Below are 21,560 nucleotides of genomic sequence, written 5' to 3'. Positions count from 1 at the left end.
TTAGGTTTCGAGGGTATGGCAGCCGCAGCGCAGTGTGTTCGAGGGTCCATAAACAACCAAAATGGCGGCGTTGATAGTAACTTCGAGCGTGCCATCACTGGTAAAAATCCAGAAAATCGGATGACAAAAGCTATAAACGTCCAGAATTTCAGACTGTTTAATTCATTGACTCTATGGGGAACTTGGCAGTGCCACAGATGAGTCTGGGAAATTGGGCATGTCTGGAATTTCAGGCATCCGAGAAATCGTAGGCGACGCCGATTGTACCAATCAGGGCTAATTAAAGAGTCTGCACTGCTGTTTGAAAAGAAACATGAATTTCCCACTTGTTTTCTGTTTCTGAATGCGCATCCCTTTTTCATCATCATTCTTCAGAGCTACGCAATTCTTTCACGGCACCTTATACCAAATAGACGAGTTCTCCCGTTTATTTACTAATTTCCTGTCACAACAACCAAAAGCTCGTTCTATTTGTTTCTGATTTCAGTATGATCAATACAAGTCTCCAATGGAGAACATTGGCCTCCAGGATTCGCTGCTGTCTCGTTTTGACCTGCTCTTTATCATGCTTGACAAGGTGAGTTGTGTTGTTAGTTCAATATGGCAGGATTGGCATGCACGAAATACTATATCGCTCACTCTAAAGGGGAAAAAATGGCCTAGGCAAAAAGAAAGTTTCGATCACATTGCCTTAAGGGAGGCAGGGAAGCTGAGAGAAGAGATTAGACCACTTCTCCTTCCGTACAAAAGAAGGCTGTTTATTTTGTTGTCAAGTTTCTTGAGCAGTGCGTGCTCTCGTGTGTTCTGTGGCCATGCTTATTTGTAGCGCACTGCCATTAAACAGCCCATGAGTTTCAACATGCCAATCAAAAGGAAAGAAAGAGGAGTGCAAAGTATTGCAAATAACTGGTAGAGTACATTTAAGTTTTAATGAAGCAGTAGGAAACAAGTGCACAGTCTTTTTTAAATGTAGTGCCTTCTCATTGTAACCATTCATGACAGATTTTGTCTCTGAACAACATAACTTTGAGAAATGCTTAGAAGTGAAGTTGGCACTTTGTAATCCCTCTTTATTGTTTATAAGCAATGCTTGTATTGCCTCTAAAGTCATTGGTGTTGTAGGTATGACATTAAAAAAAACAGTAAAAAAGAAAAGAGTGTTCGCCTATGTAAACAAATGTGACCCCTGAAGTTGCACTGGTGACATGCGGCTATGTGCGCACAGTTTTTCAACAGTTGATGCTCCCTTGATCATGGGCTTGCCGGAGATCAGCAGTTTTTGTTACGACAATCTGATACTTCATTGAGATTTTAGGATGACTTGTCATTTCATGTTGCTGCAGTTCATTGTTGTATGGATCTGAATGCGTGGCATATTTGTACAGGAGTACGAACTCTTTTTTCTCTCTTCTACTTGCGTTTTGTAATAACGCCAGATGGATCCAGAGAGTGACAGAGAAGTCGCGGACCACGTTGTTCGGATGCACCAATACAGAAATCCTGGGGAGCAGGATGGCGAACGTGAGTGACACTTTTCTGCTAAGAATCTCGTGGCCGTGTGTGACGTCGAACTTTGGTGCACCGTAACCTTTCTTGTTTTGTTGCACATTTCCAGCTCTGCCCATTCGAAGCACAGCTGACCTTCTCACGACGCACGACCCAGACCAGCTTGACAAGGACAGTGACAAGGATACGTCGATCTATGAGAAGCACGACGTGTTGCTGCACGGGTCAAAGCGAAGAACGTAAGTCAAGGCGGGACTGCAAGCTCAACTAGTGAGAAACATAACAGTTGTGTTCTACTGTACAGTAGACTTTCAGTAAACGGAAGTCTGTTAAGCAAAACTACTGCTTAAATGGAACTGTGGATTCATTCTATGAGGCACTGTGCCCCCCGCAATAATGACTAAGATGGCACTGCGGATAATCTTCAAAATAAATAAGTAAACTATTGCCTCTGCAATGCTTGGCTTCGGGCCTGTATTCTGCACTTTTGTTCACCTCTCAGTAAACATAAATCCTGTTAAATGTAACATATTTTCCTAGTCCCTTGAAATTCCGTTCACTGAGAGTCTACTGTATATCAAAACTGCAGGGAATCGCAACAAAGTTGTACATATAGGTATTTCAATTTCTAAAATATTTTGTGTACTATTGAAACTATATTCAAAAGGATTTTGATTATTTTTAATACACACAATAATTTGTTATGTATGAGTTTGATATGTGCGAGATTTTATTATCCATTTATGTAAATTAGTAGGAAATGAGTAGATTGACTAAGAATCTGTACTCATGAGACAGTATTCAGGGTTGCCTCATTCCTCTGGCCTTGTTCGTTTTTGTGCTTATTTGTTTATTTGCTGTGTTTCTTGGTTTGACAGTTGCTAGCGCAGTTTGTGTGTTTACATCATTGGTGAAGTAGTGTTGTGATTAATCAGGTCTCCATCAAAATTTTGAAAATTTGTTGGTATAAAAGCAACTGCTCATTAAAAAGATTGTTTTCTAACACACTAGCACTGTCAGTACATCAGCTTGTCTAAATGCAGAATTGATTTTTTTGAAACTGACCACGATGAAAGGGGGTACACAAGCCACATTTGCAATTTGAAAGATTACGTATGTTGTTGTAAAAGTCATCTGTCTGTGCATACCTATATAGCTTTGAAAACATTAGCAGCCAATACATTTTCAACTTATCATGGTAAATGGCAAGCATAAGAGCATAGGTGTTCGTTATGTATCATAATGTACTACTTGTGTTACAGGCCAGTTTTGGTTTTGATGCCCACGTGTTGGATATGTTGTGTTAATGACACATTTTGATGAGTATTTGGTATTTACTCGTTTCTTGCAATCGCTGCATCTGCTGTTATCGCAACAGGCAGTGTCCTCAAACCATGCCTTATAATCAAACAGCCCTAGTGAAACTTTCTTTGCTTCTTGTTGTGTGGAAATGCTATCTGGGATGCAGAAAATAACTGCAGTATCAAATCGAGATATCTTATTTCCTAGTTTTCACACACTCTAATTGGTATAACTTTGTCACATGCTAAAAGTGTGTAGAAAAGCTTTTGCAGCTTCAAAAATATGTGACGGATCTATACAGTTTTAAAGCAGTTTTGCCATACATCTCTCTCTTCACGTCATAAAATGCTCATCTTGAATGCCTGCTTTCTTGTGTCCAGGGAGAAGACGATCAGCGTTGAGTTTATGAAGAAATACATCCACATTGCCAAAGGCATCAAGCCGACTCTGACACAGGCCGCATGCGACAAGATAGCTGAGAAGTATGCCGAGTTGCGCTCCATCGAAACAGAAAACACGGATGTCGCCAGGGTACTTTTCTTTTTCTTGTTGTTTTTTCTTCTGGACAGCAAGAATGGCTTTCCCAGTGTTGGGTGCATAAACTCGATCATTTTTATTGTATATTGGGGCTTTCCTCGCAGTAAGTAAAAGAAAGAACTGAGTACCAAGCTTGTTTACATCAAATGAGCTTACAGAATACCTTAAAGTTGCTTACTTATGAATGCTGCATTTTGTTGATGATGAGTAACTCAAGAATATTGGAATGTATACAGTTAAACCTCATAATATTGTCACGTTACAACGTGACTGTAACCTGCTGATAAGGGCACGCAAGGACGTCAAACTGATTCGAACAACGGCAGTACGACTATTGTTTTTCTCTGCACGCGCATCTTTGTCCTCTTCTGAACAGCGGCACATACAAGCATGCTAGCATCTGTAGAAATAATAGTTTCAGAACTTATACTAGTGGCATTAACCCCCTTCCCAAAGGACATCGTCCCGATGTCATAACATTATTGCCAGATGAAAACACACACGATAAGCAGTACACAAGGGGGTGTTCACAATCACTGTAAGTCTTCTCAAGGGAGTGTGACGAATAGTCAGCGTTGGTAAAATGGTTTCATCCTCGAAACATGGACGACGTGTGGCTGTTGTAAACGGCGGGATTGACGAGCCATGTCCTCGTCAAGAACCTCGTAGTTCACTTCGCTGAGACGACGGAGTACTCTATAGGGACCAAAATAGCGGCGTAACAACTTTTCCGACCGGCCCCGTTGTCGATTGGGAGTCCACAGCCATACTCGTTCTCCGGGTTGGTAAGAGACATCGCGACGACGAGCGTTGTACCGCAGCGAGTCGATGCATTGTTGCTTATGGATTCGTTCGACTGCAAGCTTACGAGCCGCGTCTGCCAGTCTGATAAATTCGTTCGTCTTGACACTAATCTGGTGTCTGTCAGGTAGAAGCATGGCATCCAGCATTGTAGTGACCTCCCTGCCATGAAGCAACCGGAATAGTGTGAATCCAGTTGTTTCTTGCACAGCGGTGTTGTAAGCGAACGTGACATAAGGGAGGATGTCATCCCAGTTTTTGTGGTCTTGGTCAACGTACATGGATAGCATGTCGGCGATCGTCTTGTTTAGTCGCTCTGTAAGGCCGTTGCTTTGTGGGTGGTATGCAGTAGTTTTTCGATGTACTGTGCCGCTAAGCTGCATGACGTCTTGTATCATCCGGGCGGTAAAAGCTGTGCCACGATCAGTTATGACAACTGCTGGTGCTCCATGTCGGAGGACGATGTTTTTCATAAAAAAGTGGGCAGTCTCAATGGCGGTGCCACGTTGTAATGCCTTCGTTTCGCAGTAGTGCGTCATGTAATCAGTAGCGACTACAATCCAGCGGTTGCCGTCACGAGACTTGGGAAAAGGTCCGAGTAGATCCATGCCTATTTGTTGGAACGGTTGTGTCGGAGGAGCGATGGGCTTCAAAAAGCCGGGCTCTGATGTGGTGCTTTACGGCGCTGGCACTCGTGACACGTCTTCACGTAATGCTTCACGTCTCGACTGAGCTTAGGCCAGTAGTAGTGTTTGCGAATCCGGGCCAAGGTACGTGTGTATCCCAAGTGGCCTGAGGAAGGCTCATCGTGACAGGCGGACAAGACATCGGCTCGTAACGCTGGCGGGACAACGAGCAGGTACTCAGTCGCGTAAGGGTCGAAGTTTCTTTTATAGAGGATATGTCTGCGGACGCAGAACGATGATGACGAGCGGGCGAATGCTGGTGGTGGATGCGGCGTACGGCCTTCGAGATATTCGATGAATTGTCGAAGCTCGGAATCGTTCTTCTGCTGTTCGGCCAAGTCGGATACACTAACGGCGCAGAGAAAACGGCCGTCGAGATCGTGATCACCTGACACTGTCTTAAGAGGAGCTCGGGAAAGGCAGTCCGCGTCAGTATGCTTCCGGCCAGACTTGTACACGACTGTCAAATCGAACTCCTGAAGGCGTAAGCTCCACCTGGCCAGACGTCCGGAAGGGTCTTTAAGGTTCGCCAACCAGCAGAGCGCATGATGATCGGTAACAACTCTGAACGGGCGACCATACAGGTACGGTCTGAATTTAGCTATTGCCCAGACAACAGCTAGGCACTCCTTTTCAGTTGTTGTGTAATTTGCCTCCGCAGATGATAAAATCCGACTCGCATAAGCAATAGGGCGTTCGACACCGCCTTGCCACTGGACAAGGACTGCACCAAGGCCGATGTTACTGGCGTCTGTGTGTAGTTCAGTGTCAGCATATTCGTCGTAGTGTCCGAGTAAGGGCTCAGATTGGAGACGCTGCTGGAGCTCGGAGAAAGCGCGTGTTTGCTCAAGGCCCCACACGAAGGGAACGTCGTCTTTTGTCAAACGAGTGAGGGGTTCGGCAATGTTTGCGAAATTTTGCACAAAGCGTCTGTAGTATGCGCAGAGGCCTAAAAATCGACGCACATCACGTTTGTTGGTAGGTGGTGGAAAATCTGCGACAGCCAATGTTTTGTCTGGGTCCGGCCGAATACCATCAGGGCTAACAAGGTGACCGAGGAACTTTAATTCGTTGTAACCAAAATGACATTTTTCGGGTTTCAGTGATAGGCCTGCCGTGCGAATTGCAGCAAACACAGATCTAAGTCGCTGCAAATGCTGCTCAAACGTTTGGGAGAAGACAACGACGTCGTCTAAGTAAACAAGGCATGCTTCCCACTTGAGACCGGAGAGCACTGTATCCATCATCCTCTGGAATGTCGCAGGGGCAGAACACAGACCGAAGGGCAGCACCTTGAATTCGTACAGACTATCAGGCGTTATGAATGCTGTTTTCTCTCGGTCGCGTTCATCAACTTCGATCTGCCAGTAGCCACTGCGTAAATCCATAGAGGAGAAGTATCGGGCGTGTCGGAGGCGGTCTAGTGAGTCGTCGATGCGCGGAAGCGGATAAACGTCTTTCTTTGTGACTTTGTTGAGTTTGCGGTAATCGACGCAAAATCGGAGAGTGCCGTCCTTCTTTTTTACCAGTACGACGGGGGACGACCATGGACTGTTCGAGGGTTGGATAACGCCATCTTCGAGCATCTGCTTCACTTGAGAACGTATAGCCTCTTGTTCCTTTTGTGATACTCGGTAGGCGTGTTGACGTATGGGTCGCTCAGAATGGTCAGTGACAATGCGGTGCTTTACGGTTGGCGTTTGTTTTATCTTGGATGTAGACGCGAAACAGTCGCTAAACATGCGGAGGATACAGCGGATTTGCTCTTTCTGTGCACATGACAGCTTCGGATTGACATCGACTGCATCGGTCACCGCGGTGTCACTTTCAACGGCTGCAGAAATTGGGGCTATCGTCGTACACGCTTCATCGTCAATGGATTCGAAATTAGCGATAGTTGTTCGCTTGGCCAAATGTTGGCATGATCCACTAAAATTGGTGACCAACAACTCAGTCATCCCACGTTTAAATTGAATTATGCCGCGGGCAACACAGATTTGCTGAGACAAGAGCACCGAAAGGTTGGCTTCAGCGATACCACTACTGGCATGGTCTATGTCGCCCTGTACTGTAACGAACATACTGGTGCATGGCGGAAGTGTGACGGTGTCGTCGACAATGCGAAGCGCAGTCTTCTGCGGATTGGTATCTCTAGGCTTCGGGCCATAGTCGTCAGCAAACGTTACGAGGCAGTCTCGAAGATTTATAACAGCGCCGTGCTCACGAAGGAAATCCATGCCAAGGATTACTTTCCGGGAGCATTCGGGAAGCACAACGAAAGAAGCAACGAACGTCGACTCACAGATTTGCAGCCTTGCGGTGCATCTCCCGATTGGTGTCAAAAGATGACCACGGGCTGTCCGAAGGTTTGGTCCATGCCCCCAAGGAGTCGTGACTTTCCTGAGTTCAGCCACAAGTTCAGCGCTGATAACTGAGTAGTCGGCGCCGGTGTCGACTAGAGCAGTCACTGGATGGTTGTCGACACGAACGGCAATGTCAGCAGAAACGGGTTCGTCAGCGATGTGAGGTGTCGGCTGAAAGGAATCGTCGAAGGTCGGTGGAAGGGTCGGAGGAGGCTGTTTTGACGATAGCTTAACAGCGGTCCCACCCCCGGAGGCCGCTGATTCTAGTTTCCCCGGCGTGGACTTGGGGACCTAGCAGATCGTCCCGCAACAACATCGGCGAAAGTGGAGTATTGATTCGCGGACGTAGAGCGTCGAGGAGACAGAGAGCGTGATTGGCGTCGCTGAAGATTCGGAGACGGTAGACTTGCCAAGTATTCTGCGATGGCGCGGGGTCGTTCGCCGTCCCTGGGCCGACGAGCGTCTGGCCGAAATCCAGGTAGGCCCATCTGTCTGTACGAGCACTCCCGGTACAGGTGACCTGGCTCACCACAGTGGTAGCATAGTGGCCGATTGTCGGAAGCGCGCCACACGCTAGATTTACGCAAATTGGGTCGCAGATTCTCATAGTGTGGTGGGCCCGAGAAGTACTGCGGCATCTGCAGTCGTTGGTTTTCATAGCGTGGCCCGCCCGAGAAGTGCTGTGGCGTCTGCAGGCTAGTCGGTCGGGGGAAATAGCTGGCTGCCGGTGCAGGAGTACGTACAGCTTCCGCATACGTTAGCAGAGGAGCTTCGGTTGGAGGTGGCGCTAATGGTCGTACCAGCTGCCGCACCTCTTCACGGACGACGTCTGTCAGAGCAGCCACTTGAGGCTGTGAAGGCACTGCGTGAAGCTTTTGCAGCTCGTCGCGTACAATGCTACGGACCAGCTCAGCAAGGTCTCTCACGCTCGTGACATCGGGTGTTACCAAGGCTGCTGACAGACATGCAAGGTTGTCGGACCGCTCATACTGCGAAGATCGCTGTCTCAGCATTCGCTCCATTGTCGTCGCTTCACGGAGGAATTCTGCCACGGTAGCTGGTAGGTTTCGTACAAGTCCTGCAAACAGCTGCTCCTTGACACCCCGCATCAGAATGCGCACCTTTTTGTCTTCCGTCATTGCAGAATCCGCTCGACGAAACAGACGAGACATCTCCTCAACAAACATGGCCACGCTTTCATTGGGTCGTTGGTTGCGAGAATTGAGGAGACGTTCGGCTTGTTCTTTCCGGTCAGCGCTACCATACGTGTTCCGCAGCTGAGTGCAAAACACCGGCCAGGTTGTCAGGGCGGCCTCGTGATTCTCGAACCAAATACGCGCCGAATCCTCCAGGTAGAAATAGACATACCGCAGTTTCCGGTGCTCGTCCCACTCGTTGGCGACGGCGACTCGATCGTATTGGTCCAGCCAGTCTTCAACGTCTTCGTAGGGCTCCCCATGGAAGGGCTTTGGCGTTCGGGAGGCTGGTAGCCATGGTGCTGGCGGAGTCGCGGACGGTTCAGTCTGGCTTGCAGTTGTCGCATATGCCATGGTTCTGGAGCGTTCCGGAAGAGGGCTGAACTGGGGTGGTAGGCCTAGTTGCCGCCGACTGCGTCGAAGGTTGGCTGTTTCTACTAAGGTGTCAATGTTGGGACCGAGATCTTCCTCGTGGTAACAGTGCATAGACTATTACCCCGCACCTCCACCAGTGTCACGTTACAACGTGACTGTAACCTGCTGATAAGGGCACGCAAGGACGTCAAACTGATTCGAACAACGGCAGTACGACTATTGTTTTTCTCTGCACGCGCATCTTTGTCCTCTTCTGAACAGCGGCACATACAAGCATGCTAGCATCTGTAGAAATTATAGTTTCAGAACTTATACTAGTGGCAATATGCACCCACTTTAATCATACTAACAGTTAAAACGTAGTTTTGACCAATCCTCAGTCAAGCCTCGTAGAGCCTAATGCATTTGCTAACCACTTTAACCACTTAATTAAACTGTGGTGTCCTTTACCAACCGGTTCGTGCGTACCCTGCATACATGATGACATTTTGTACCATAAGCGTAAGAGTCGCCATCACTTGGTAAGCAGCTGCTAGCGCAGCCGTTGCAAAAACTGCCTTGCTTTGGTGTGCAGCAATTTGTGGGAACAGAGTAGAAATGCTAAATGCTAGTGCATGTCTTACTCGCTTAGAAAGGCAAAAACAAACCAGTGTTTCGAGAGAAGTAGCGGGAGCACATGCCGGATACTTCATCAGCTTGAAAAAATAACAAGAGGTACAGTTTACGGCTTCCCTTTTTTTTTCCATCAGTATTGAGAGTTCCTCTTTGTGTGCAGCAAAGGACGAACTAATACGTCGCCATTGCAATTATTAGCCAGTGGATGCCTCCCTTCTGTACGACTTTTATACGTAAACGCACGCGGATTGTGCTGTGTCGTGCTGAGCCTCTAACATGACGGTATGCACACGACGGCCAACAGATGGCAGCAATTTTGCAAAAGGTCTACAGTCGCCGACCAATTTTTCGGACTTCTTGGATATTTTTTACTTGAAAAGTGCACCAATTTTTCGGACTTCTTGGATATTTTTTACTTGAAAAGTGCACCGTCAGGGATCCTATACGGCTAATGCATTTTTTCGACTGATTTTTTGGACTAAATCACTTGTTTTGAGCAGCGCCACGAACCTGTATGGACGCCGCCATGTTGGATTTTCTTCCGGCTTGACTATGCTTAGTGGCTTAATTTTAAAATGGCTTTCCTGCCTCCAAGATCGGAAAGCAAACGTCATATTTCAAGTTTCGGAGGCCGTGTCTGCTTTAGAAAACGCGGCACAGTAGTGGAGTGAATGTGCCTGCCACAATGACATTAGGGAGTTCTAGAATAGCGCACCGCGAGCCCTTGCGGTGCGGTCGCTGCCACTGCGCATGTGTCGTAACGCGAGTCGCTGTTCGTGCCCCGCGAAGTGTTGTGTGTAGCTTCCGTGCAGTTTGCAGTCGGGGGAATGTCCCTAGACCTTTCCCTAAGGGGAGCAAACGCTATTCTAGAAATCATAATGCGTCCGCTATACCGGCGACGCCCGCAGCGCTTGCAAACATTATTCAAAAGCTCCCTATTTAAAGACTTCGCTCGTGGAAACGATGACAATTTCATGCGCGGAGCCCACAGATGAAGAAATTCTTCGCTAGATTATGCTGCAGCTGTCGGCAGCAGAGATTGTCACCGCGTTGACGCTTTTGTCGAGCATTTACGGTGACGATGTCACCTTGGCGCAAATAAGGGTGAACCAAATTGCTTCCAAGCGTAGTATAAGGCAAGGCAGAATCATGGACTTTTTTAAGCCTGCCTGATGCAATAAACAATAAAGTTCATATTTCTGGCCAAAACGAATTTTTCGGACCTTTTTTCGGTCTACGCCAGGTCCGAAAAATCTGTCGGCGACTGTATTACTTAACTCTCTCCAGTGTGAACCTCTCATCTCCTTGTTCCACCCGCTGCATGTATGCCATTAATGCTTAACTCGCCTGCTGTCAACCGTGTTCCGTCTAGCAGTACTTGTATCAGTATGGCCACCTAAAGTTTAAAGCATACAAAAGTGTGACTTCATAGGCCAAGCTATTTTTCGCAAGTGCATTTTTTTCACGATGGCCTTCTGAGTCCAAATAAAATTCTTCAAATTCAGGTTGCCTGAAAGAGCCTTTTCGTTTTCCACTTGCGAAGCAGCCCTCCTCACTTCCGACGCTTGCCTTTGTTGCAGACACAACCCGTGACGCCTCGTACCTTGGAAACGCTGATTCGTCTGTCAACGGCACACGCCAAGGCTCGCTTCTCGCGCACAGTGGAGCCCGAGGACGCCCAGTCAGCCATCGAGCTGCTGCACTTCGCCTACTTCAAGAAAGTGCTCGAGAAGCCCCGCAAGCGCAGGAGGAAGGACGGGGGCGACTCTTCGGACGAAGGTGGAGACGACGACGACGATTTTGCCGATGAATCCAGGTATGCTTCTTCAGTAGGCTTGCGCGAATATCCAAATGCTTCGAATATTCGAACGTATGATGCAGTATTTGAATTCGCCTTGAATCGTGTTTAAATTACTGAAAATTTTGAATTATTCGAAACAAACAGAGGCGCTTATTAGTCTACATGTCACTTCCTGTAAAGGTAGTTTCACTGCAGTGGACGGGTGCTAAGCCGTGAAAGCACTTAATCAGGTGTACATTAGTTTGCTTGTAACCTCCTGTATGAATTGTTTCACTGCAGTAAAGTGGTGCTAAGCTGTGAAAAATATGCTCTAAGTACAGTGGAACCCCGATTATACGACTTTCAAGGAACCACACAAAACCATCGTATAATCCGGGCTTCGTATAATAAAAAAACTAAGAATATAGCAATGACTCTCAGCCTTGGTATAGACCGCCTGAATAAGCCCACGGCACGACCTTGTGCTTCTACTAGAAAGGTACATTAAATTATTCTTGCCAGCGACCGCTAATGGCAACGTAACTTAGTTGAAAGAGGTGCGAGCGAATCTCTATTCTCAAGTTTAAAAAGAATTGAATCCAACACCCATCTTTATCGATAAATAGAGCCCGAAAATTGCTTGCGCGTGATAAGGAAACCAAAACTGTGTTGCCAATAGCCTCCCATCAGAAAAGTCAGACACAGTATCATTGCTATCATATAATGGCGACCGATCACAAGTATGCGTAGAATGCTTTTGTGTGCGACTGAGCTGTGCACGTTGTAATTTGTGGCCTTGTAAATTGCAACTAGTGATGTCCCGCTGTTAGTATGAACGTCAACGTCAAGTGAAAGTAATCTTTCACAGTGGAGACAGCTGCATCACGCCCTTATGCGTCCACAAGCCTGTGACTGTGAGTGCTACAAAGGCAGGAGATCAGCTGTATGTCGACCAGAATATGTTTCCATGAACCGAAAACCTGAAAATATCAGCTTTTCGGCCGGCTGGAGCTACTTTGTGTGGATAGAGCTTGACTAGGTAACGACCCCAGATACGTGCACATGCGATTGCAACGTGTGTAGAAGCGCATGAACTTCCAGGAGAATAATTTTTCCATTCTAAGAAGTCATCTATCTCGCTCTCTACTTTTCTAATCGTCAACCTAGGGGAACGCAAGTTTATATTTTGCACTCGTGAATATTTGGGCCACGCTTAATTCGTGTAAAAGTGTTCTTTTTTTCTTTTGGACGAAATTTGAATGCGGTCGTAAGATGCAGGGTCGGCGTAAAACTGCATCGTACAACCAAGGTTTTTAATACAATATTCCTATCGGGATTTTGCCAGGACCTAACCGATTCATCGTAAAATGCAGGTCGTCACGAAACCGGGGGACATATAATTTTAAAACTGAAACCAAATTTTAAAACTGAAAAGTTTACAGACAATCACTTGCATTCTACCGAAAATCAAATACTTATTCAAGGTTCTTTCCACTTTGTCGCAAAAAAATGGCATTCTCCTATGCCTTGTTTCAATTTAAAACAAAATATTGTGGGCGTTAGTCAAGTCATGACAAATATGTCCATTTTTCTTTAGAGTATGCGAGACATCTATTCGAATTCGATTCAAAATTATTTGACCCAAAATTACTATACAATTCGTATTTGCTTTGAACCTAAAAATCACTAGTCGCGCAAGCTCCACTGGACTAACATGGACAGGTGGGCTAGTTGGTACATGTGCATCTCGAAATAAAGCGCAGAAGAAATGAGAACCAAGGCAGGAAGATGTGCTACTAGGAAATTAAGTTTATTTAAAAACACCGAAAGATATGCACAGACAGGGGAAAATAAAGATTTTACAAGGTAAAAATGCCACGCTGCTGCAGAATAACTAAGATCATAACAAATAGGCGGCACATGTGTCAAGTCTTTTATTTTGTTGACATTTCTTCTTTCCTGTGTGTTTTTATCTTTCTGTGTTTCTCTATAAACTCCAGTTGTTAGTGACACGTCACCCTGTCTATATAATCCTCCCTGTTGTTACCATCATGCCTCATTCTTGATGATACAACTATGAAATACCACCTTGTCAGCACTTTATCAATCTATCAAAAAGAAACGCTTTCATGTTGCTATGTCTCATCAGATTACGTAATAGTAAGTTGGTTTTGTCAGCGTACCGCACCTTTTTAGGTGTTACATTGAGTTGTACAAATATTCGAAGTTCCGAATATTTTGCAAATAATGTGTGCTATTTGATTTGATTCACAGCAGGTACTCCAAAAACAATCGAAGATTTTGAGCATCCAAAATTTGAAACGTTCTTGTGTTTTGACCCTTACAAGGCAGATTTGGAACTCCTCACTCAAAGGGATCACAGCCTTGTCTGCCACATCAGTTGGGCTTGTGCAGAAATAAAAAGAGAAGGAGAAGCTGATGAAGTAGCATCTTTGCCTTTCACGCACACAGTGCTCTCGGCAACACTTTGGTTGCACCAAATTATGCAATAATTCAATTTGGGCTCTCCATTGCCTCATTCTTGACAAGGCAGCTATGGAATACCACCTCACCAGCACTTCATCAATCTAGCGAAAAGAAACAGTTTCGCGTTGCTATATCTCATAATGCGCTTAAGAATCCTCTGCAACTTTTTTTTCCCCACAATATCGCTTCGAACTATTCTATAAATATTTGAAAAATATTCTATTCTCTTCGCACTCAAAATTTCGCTATTCACACAGCTCTATTGTTATCATTTCTAGTAAAAAGATATCCCACTGAATCATTTTTGCAGCATGTTGAATAAAGTCTTTGTAAGAATGCGTATTTTTTAATCTTTTTCTTTCTCGTTGCAGTGAGAACAAAAACAGGTTTCTTGGATTTGCTTGCCATTTTCATTAGTGACCATTAATTCATCTTGTTCTCTGTGCAGTGGCACTAGCAAGAAGGCTATGAGCAAAGCTCCAAAAAAGAAATCTGGAGAAGAAGGTCACGATCCGTACGACTTTGAGGAGGGTAGTGAGGAACCTGAAGGTAAGCATTTTGATCGGGCAAAGAACAAGACAGTAAGCAATGCTTGCTTGGCACTCACAGGGGCCCTGCAACGCTTTTTGAGCATAGTCGCAAAACACTGTCGATCGTTGTTGATTGATTTGTGGGGTTTAACGTCCCAAAACCACCATGTGATTATTAGAGACGCCGCAGTGCAGGGCTCCAGAAATTTGGACCACCTGGGGTTCTTTAACGTGCACCCAAATCTGAGCACACGGGCCTACAACAATTTCGCCTCCATCAAACATACAGCCGCCACTTCCGGTATTCGATCCCGTGACCTGCAGATCAGCAGCCGAGTACCTTAGCCACTAGACCACTGCCGCGGGGCAGTCTTTAAATGTCCCGCATCGAGCGTGCAAGAAGGAGTAAATAGTAGCGACAGTGAATGCATCGATGCAACTTCGGCGTGTCTGCATATTAACTCGTGCACCATGGTGCGTAGCAGGTGCGTCCACTGATAAAAGCTCAGAAATGCATTAAACGCGCTAAAACGAGCAATTACACGCTTTCGCATTCTACGGCACACACGCTCCCAATGCAGACGCTCCCGTGATCTTCAGTACCATGAGACAACAGCGGCGCCGCTACTGTCAACCACTGGGAAATTCGCCTAGATACGGCGCGGCCGCCTCGTTCATTCTTCTGCCCCCTTCTAGTACACTGTAGCCAAGCCCAACCTCAGTGTGTTCGTTCACATGTCATTTTGTCAGCTCTGCGGTTGTGTCTGCGGTTGATCGTTTGCTGCTGCGCGCTATCTTCAGTGTTCACATTTCCCCGCCTTGAGCATCCTCCGAGTTCCTAGTGGTTTCATGCTGCGCTTTTCGTTGAGTGGATTTACAGCGATGGCACCGACTGCTCCTTCGTCTTTGTCCGCGCCTTCGAAGCGCACAAAGCCCCCATGTAGGCTCAGGATGGGAAAAGCTACACTGTTGGCCTCAGGTATGCTAGCGGAATCGTGGAAGGTGGTTACGCAAAAGATTGCGGAACTGTTTTCGCCGCACAGGCTTCACACTTGACGCCGAGACGGCTGTCTTGCCCCAAGTGGACTGCGTGTGTGACTAACTGCTATGCGCGGATGTTGCTTTCGACGATCTGCGCTCTGCCGGCGTGCCGATTCCAGCCGGGATAACCTTTGAGGGCTTCGCCGACACTGACAAAGACCTTGAGCTATGTGCGGACTTGACCAATGACAAAATCATTCGTCAAGTTAGGGAGGATTTCGACCACTCCGACATCAAGAACTAAGAGATATTTCCTACACAGCCAACGAGCTCAGAGCTGACGCGAGCACTGATGACACTGTCATTGGTGTACAGCGGCAACATGACGTTGACTGAAATTGAGGCAAACATGATCGTGGGCAAGCGGAACGCCGTGCAAATGAAAGTAGGCGATTTCTTTGCGCCTAAGTGGTGATCTATGAGGTAATGCCGGCCGCGTCGGATTTTTTTATATATATATATATATAAACGGCTATTTTCTAAGCCACCGAAACGACGCATTGGCTGAATTGCAATGGGAATTTTATACTCCAGCCGTTACCCTTTCCGTCCAACAAAAAGGGTGCGTTTTTCAACAAAAAATACCAAATACCAACAAAAAAAGGTGCGTTTTCACATGCATTAGTTTCTCCGGACTGCCCTATTTTCCGGACGTTTTCGCGCTCCCTTGAGAGTCCGGAAAGTCGGACGTCGACTGTACTCCATCCTGCCGCTCATTCATGTATGGGTACTCGTCTCAAAAGATGGCCTTCTAAAGATTTGTACAGGTCCCTGAGCGCACTTTAATTTACCACGGGCACAATAAAATGGTCGAGCATCCACTGCCGGGTACCCACTGGTAAAATTTATTATATGTGTGTTTTCTGACCAGGTGCTTGGCAGAAATATTTTATTAATACTGAGGGAGGGCACCTTTCCTAGTAAACTGGTTGCATCGCAGCGAATGAATGATGAGGAAATTCAGTTGCAGTGCTTTATCACTTCATTAAACTTTGTGCTTTTGCAGACAAAACAGCGCGGCCGAAGAGACCTCGCAAGGACGAGCCATCTACGTCAAGGGCTGCTGACCTCAGAGACAGTGCTGCAGCTATCTCCACACAAAGGTTTGTAATGACCTTGTACGTCTGAAAGCTATGAAGGCAGGTAGAAGAGATGCTGCTCTGAATACATTCAAAGTTCATGTGGGTCAGGTCAAAATGTATTGCGTAGCTGTTTTTTCATGCTTGCTTACTGTGTCTCAAGATTAGGGTAAGGTAAATGAAAAAACTTTAGCAAGAACTGCCATAGCTTTTCAGTAAAAAATTGGTTTTGTGCTTAGTAGTAACTACTAGAGAATCTCGATGATAAGAATTTAAGGAGAGCATGCAAAATATTCACATCATCCCGAATTCGTGTGAACCAATAAGTTGAAATTGATCATGAAGATGAACGAGAATTTCATTGGAGTCAACTACTTCTTTCTGAAAAAAAAGTCCTTGGTGTTCTTTTGAACTTTCCTGCTTTCACCGCCTCTCAATAAAGTGCCGTGGTTTCCTCACTCTTGCTGCTGGCGCTTGAGGCTAGTTCACACTTGGCGTCGAAAGGAGCGAAAGTGGCACAACTTGTTGGAAATTCACTTGCTTTGCTGCTTAAGGGGCCAGAAAAACACGCCGCGAAGTCAACATGGAAAAAAAAAAATCAGTCCTGGAGAATTCAAGTGAAGATGCCAGAGTGCCCGTAAAACCACATTCGTGCCTGTCAAAAATGTTCACATTCATTCATGCTACTGCCACTGTCTGCACCGCTTGAGAATTCATTCCATTTTGCCCCTTACCTGAGCATTAAAATTTGTGCCGAGTTTTAGTTATGCATGCAAAGTACTAAATATAAACAGTTTGCACCTTTGCAAACGCTGTTTCAGAAGCTAGACCAAAAGAAACAACATGAGCGGACTCACCGGCAGGGGTGGCGACGAATTCAGCCAAAAGCGGGACACGTTAGGGCATGCCGACTCGCTTCTGCTGCACCTTCTTCTACTTCCGGTGTTCGCAGTAATCGTAATCCAAACCAGGATCTCTATGAACGTGTCTTCGTCAAGGCCGTGATCTTTGTCGTGCTATGCCGGCAGTTCATGCTTGTGCCGACGCCTTTGCCGCCATGTTGAATTTGAGGCTGGTGGTTTGAGAGCAAGTGCAGCCGGTGTGGTTGAAAGTGTGAAGCAAAAAGGCAACTCGCTATCGCCTGACGGAGAAATTTGTCTCGGACCAATTTTTTTCGCGTTGGCCTCACTGTGTAGCTTTCTGGCCACCTGGGCGGCGAAGTGAGGGAAATTCTGATGTTATGCTGCGTTCGCTCCCTTCGAGGCCAAGTGTGAACGAGCCTTCCGACAAGCCGCGTTGCGCCGTTTGCAGTGGCTGAGGAAACCGTTCGTATAACGCCGAATAATGGTGTATATTATATAATGTAGTCTATCCAAGGTAACCTTATAATTCATATCAATCGTAATTGCATCATCAAGATTCTACATTAGTAACATGAAACCTCAATGTCTTTGTCTACCCATGACTGCTGCATATGGTCATTATTCCACTTCAGTAGCTGGGACAAAGCATTAATATCTGCAACAAATCACTTCAGAGAAGTCAGCTTGTGCTAGTGGTACAAACCTGGAATAACAGTGAAGTTTGTGGCCAACTTCAAAGCTTCTACAAGCTCGAACGAGTCGTTGCTAGGTTTGGCTAGGCATTGCAATGCTTGGCTACGTGAAGGGTCAAATATATTGCTTGGCACAGTGTCATGATAGCTACTTGAGCTGAATGATGAATATGTTCTTTATTGGTTCGGTATCAATAAGCGTGGACTTAACAGTTATACTCCATTAACCTTATTTAGCAAGGTTTTAAGCTATGAATATGTAAAGAGCTAGGTAGAGGCTGTTGATCTCGATAGCTATTTTGTTCACTTTGCATGGCATAACTTTTGGCTCAAACAGTGCCTTGAGAAACAATAACAAGGAAAGAAGAATTTGTTATAAAAGGGACATTAAACTGTTACTTTACCCTGAATGGTTTGTTCTTCAACCAAACATTTCTATGAAATGTTGGACTTTTACGAGAGAAATCCCAGCTTGTCATTGATTCGGCTCAATTGCATATCTGCAACACACTTTTGTTGAAACTGGTTGAGAGCATGCTTTTTTATGTTAATGCCTGCAGTTCTCATTCCAGGTTGTCGTGATATTATGACTTCGTAACTATTTCAGTTAGGGAAAAGGAGTCTTTCTTATAGCAAGGTGCACGAGATGTTCAAAATTTTTCAACATTACATAATATTCGACTAGAAAAGTAGTTAGATGTTTGATGTGGGCACACCTACATAATCTCGGCAAGTTTCACCAAAATCAATAGAGAATTTTAAAGGAACCCTTAAAGTGCATTGTCCCTCAATAATTGTTAGTGGTGACCGTATATTGGTGATCTTAAGTCGACTCCGTTTATAAGTCAACCCGCCAACTTGCAACTCCTAGGCAAAAAAAAAAAGACATTGAACATAGCCTCATGCTGCAGCCATAGCACACCAGTAGGTCTTTCAAAAGAGGGAGTGATGCAAAGAAACCTTTAATTGATCGTGAAACATCGCTTATGACTCGCCGTGCTTGAAAGAAGGATGCAGTAGTCACGGTCATTGCCATCATGCGAGCCACTGCTGCTTCTCGTCGGAAGGGGTTCTGGCGGTACTGAGGTGCCACACGTGAAGAACACCACGTCAACCATGTCGTTGGCAGTTCATAGCAGGCACCGTCAACTCATTGCGCCACTTCACTCAAAGAGCTCGGTTTGAACTTGGTTTGCGGGATGCACATATCCTTCGCGACAGTTCGTGCTTTTGCTTCAATATCATCGTAGCAAACACTCAGGCTTTTGCTTCTCTAGTCGTGAACCCAATCTGGAACAGCCTTCTCAACGGCAAGGTATCGTCCAGACTTCGGTTCACGAAAGGAACAGTGTGTCGCAGCGCACGCGAAGATTTTGGTCCTTTGCTTTCTCCATTCCCTCACACACTTTTCCGACGCATCGAACTTCCGCCCTGCTTTCCGATTCTTTTGCTTTTCGATTCTGCATAGAAGCTCGCTTGCTGCTTGAAAGCAGCACTGTACTGTTGCCAATGTAGCGGTGGCATCTTGATGTCTGTTGAGCAGCTTTGCAAACCTCACGCACACCACTGTTCGCAAGCGAGGCGAAATGCCCAAAAGGCTAACACAGGCGTGAGGGCAAAAAGACCTGAGGCGCTTGTGGAGCGCATGTGACTGGTCATGTGATTAGTTTTTTGTAAATAGATTACTGTGAAATGTTGCACGCACACAGGGCTCTGCCAGCTTTTCTATGGAACACCCATGGTGCATCGCGGCAAATCTGAATTTTCAAATTGCCTAGTCAGAAGGGGCTGTTAAGGCACGCTGTCCACTAAAGCGAAAAACGCATGTCACGTCTTTTGCGAACTATAAATGTCACGTTTTTTGCAAGCATGTCGAGTTTTTCGCTATTGATTTCACGTATATTGCACCATTAGCGAGGGATAGACGTATGTTGCGTTTCTTCGCGAGCCAAATGCACTGTCATACCTATATGCAGCGAGTGCCGGTGTTGTTGCCAATCTCGCCTGAAAGACGCACCGATGTGGCGGAACTACCATTTAAATCGTAATCCCGTCGGTGGCGCGTCCTGAACAAATGCTGCATCTCCAACGCGCCGTTTCCGACACCTCCTCCTCTGTTATCGATGCGTCTAATAGCAGTGAATCTGAGAAGGACGACCGTTCATCGGACCCCTCAGAAATGTCGACTTTATGATTCCAAGTCGACTTATTGATACCGCGTATAGTAGGTCGACTCCAATTATGCATACGTCGACCCCCAAACTTAGGAAGTCAACTTTATGAAAAAAAATGTCTACTTGTATTCGGCAATATATGGCAATTCAGTAATACAGCTCAATTCATTTCCTCTTTAGTGTGTTTTCATTCAGGCTCTTAGAGGTGAAGTCATCATTGAACATGGAAAATCGTGACAAATCTGAATGATGTTCTTTGTGCAGTATTGAAAGGAGCCTTTTGTTAATAATGTTTAACTCACCTTCGCATGTGCCGACGTTAGGATGACCAAGTTCCGCAACCTGTTGGGCAAGCTTTTCAAAGAGACGCACACCCAGTCTCAGCCTGTGTCCAACATCATAGACTTCCTGGCCAAAGAAGAGAAAGTGGAACCGTTCACCCAGGAAGAAATCGACGTCGCCATCCAGCGCATGATGGACGACAATCAGGTTATGCTCTCCGACGAGATTGTGTTCCTCATCTGAGCTGAGCCTTCGGAGAGACGCCCATGTATATAATCTTGTAATAAGCTGTGGTCTGGTCCCGTCATCATGAGGCACTACTATACATGTCTACTTTGTGCACCTATTCATCGAGTGAAGCATGGAGAAAAATTTCAAGTGGTTAGACTCTAAGAAACTGCCCACTCTTATCGCATGTATACATTGTCTGTAACGAGAATTTTATATTTGTGTTTTACAATTGTTCAACAGTTCTTTTACAAATAAAGGTTTCAAATTTCAGTGGTCTCTTCATCGGATGGAGTGGTGCAGCAGCGTATAACACAAGGTTTATTGGTGAACTAGTGACGTAATTATTGGCCTTAGCGAAAAGGATGGTGGTATTTTCAGGCGAAAAAAGAAAACTGTGGAACAGTTTCGCCTGTCATTACTTCAACCACAAGGAAAACATTGGAGAAAACAAATGTCTGTGCACTGCCTTGCTTGTAAACGAAGCAAGTCAGCTTTGCCAGGCCCATAGGGAAGTGCAGAGCTAGGCGGCCTTCTTCGTTTGCCTTTATTTTTCTGTCTCTCGTTTTCTCTTTCTTTTTAGGGGCGAAGCTCCTTATAGCGGCACCCGTTCGTCCCCCGTAGTATGTAACAAGTATAACATTTTGACCTCCAAGGTGGTGCCAGTGAGAGACTTCTTCTGTGCGTTGTTGAACAATAAAAAATAGTGCTCAATGTACATGTCAATGGCTGCTAATGGGGAATGAGAGACAGGAGCATTCGGCTTTTAGTTAACGCGCAGGCTGCGATCACCATTAGTAGCCATTGGCATGTACATTGAGCACTATCTGACAAGAAAGGGTTGCTACATTATACTCGCTGGGTGTAACCTCCTTAGCTTTAGAAAGGTTTAGCGAGCAATGAGCCGCAGTGCCATGAATACAATGAACTTGTATATACCATGAATGAACTCGAGGTGGTTAAAAATGGGAAGTAGATACTGTCACGATGAGTCACAAGTACTGGGGGATTTATTAAACCACC

General features: G+C 45.8%; 1 protein-coding gene across 1 annotated transcript in view; it reads left to right on the top strand.

Moving 5' to 3' along the window:
• Mcm3 (minichromosome maintenance 3) overlaps positions 1-20,810 on the top strand; it is a 30,049-nt gene extending 9,239 nt beyond the window's left edge. Inside the window, exons 11-18 of the mRNA XM_037421806.2 lie at positions 488-577; positions 1,437-1,521; positions 1,616-1,745; positions 3,189-3,339; positions 10,962-11,197; positions 14,097-14,197; positions 16,226-16,322; positions 20,351-20,810. Coding sequence (XP_037277703.2) covers positions 488-577; positions 1,437-1,521; positions 1,616-1,745; positions 3,189-3,339; positions 10,962-11,197; positions 14,097-14,197; positions 16,226-16,322; positions 20,351-20,552 — 1,092 coding nt within the window. The 3' untranslated portion in view covers positions 20,553-20,810. The remainder of the gene's footprint in view (positions 1-487; positions 578-1,436; positions 1,522-1,615; positions 1,746-3,188; positions 3,340-10,961; positions 11,198-14,096; positions 14,198-16,225; positions 16,323-20,350) is intronic.
• The last annotated feature ends 750 nt before the right edge of the window (positions 20,811-21,560 follow it).

The sequence above is a fragment of the Rhipicephalus microplus genome, chromosome 2 (assembly GCF_043290135.1).
Source record: "Rhipicephalus microplus isolate Deutch F79 chromosome 2, USDA_Rmic, whole genome shotgun sequence".
Classification (NCBI taxonomy): domain Eukaryota; kingdom Metazoa; phylum Arthropoda; class Arachnida; order Ixodida; family Ixodidae; genus Rhipicephalus; species Rhipicephalus microplus.
This window is presented reverse-complemented; position numbering and strand designations above follow the sequence as displayed.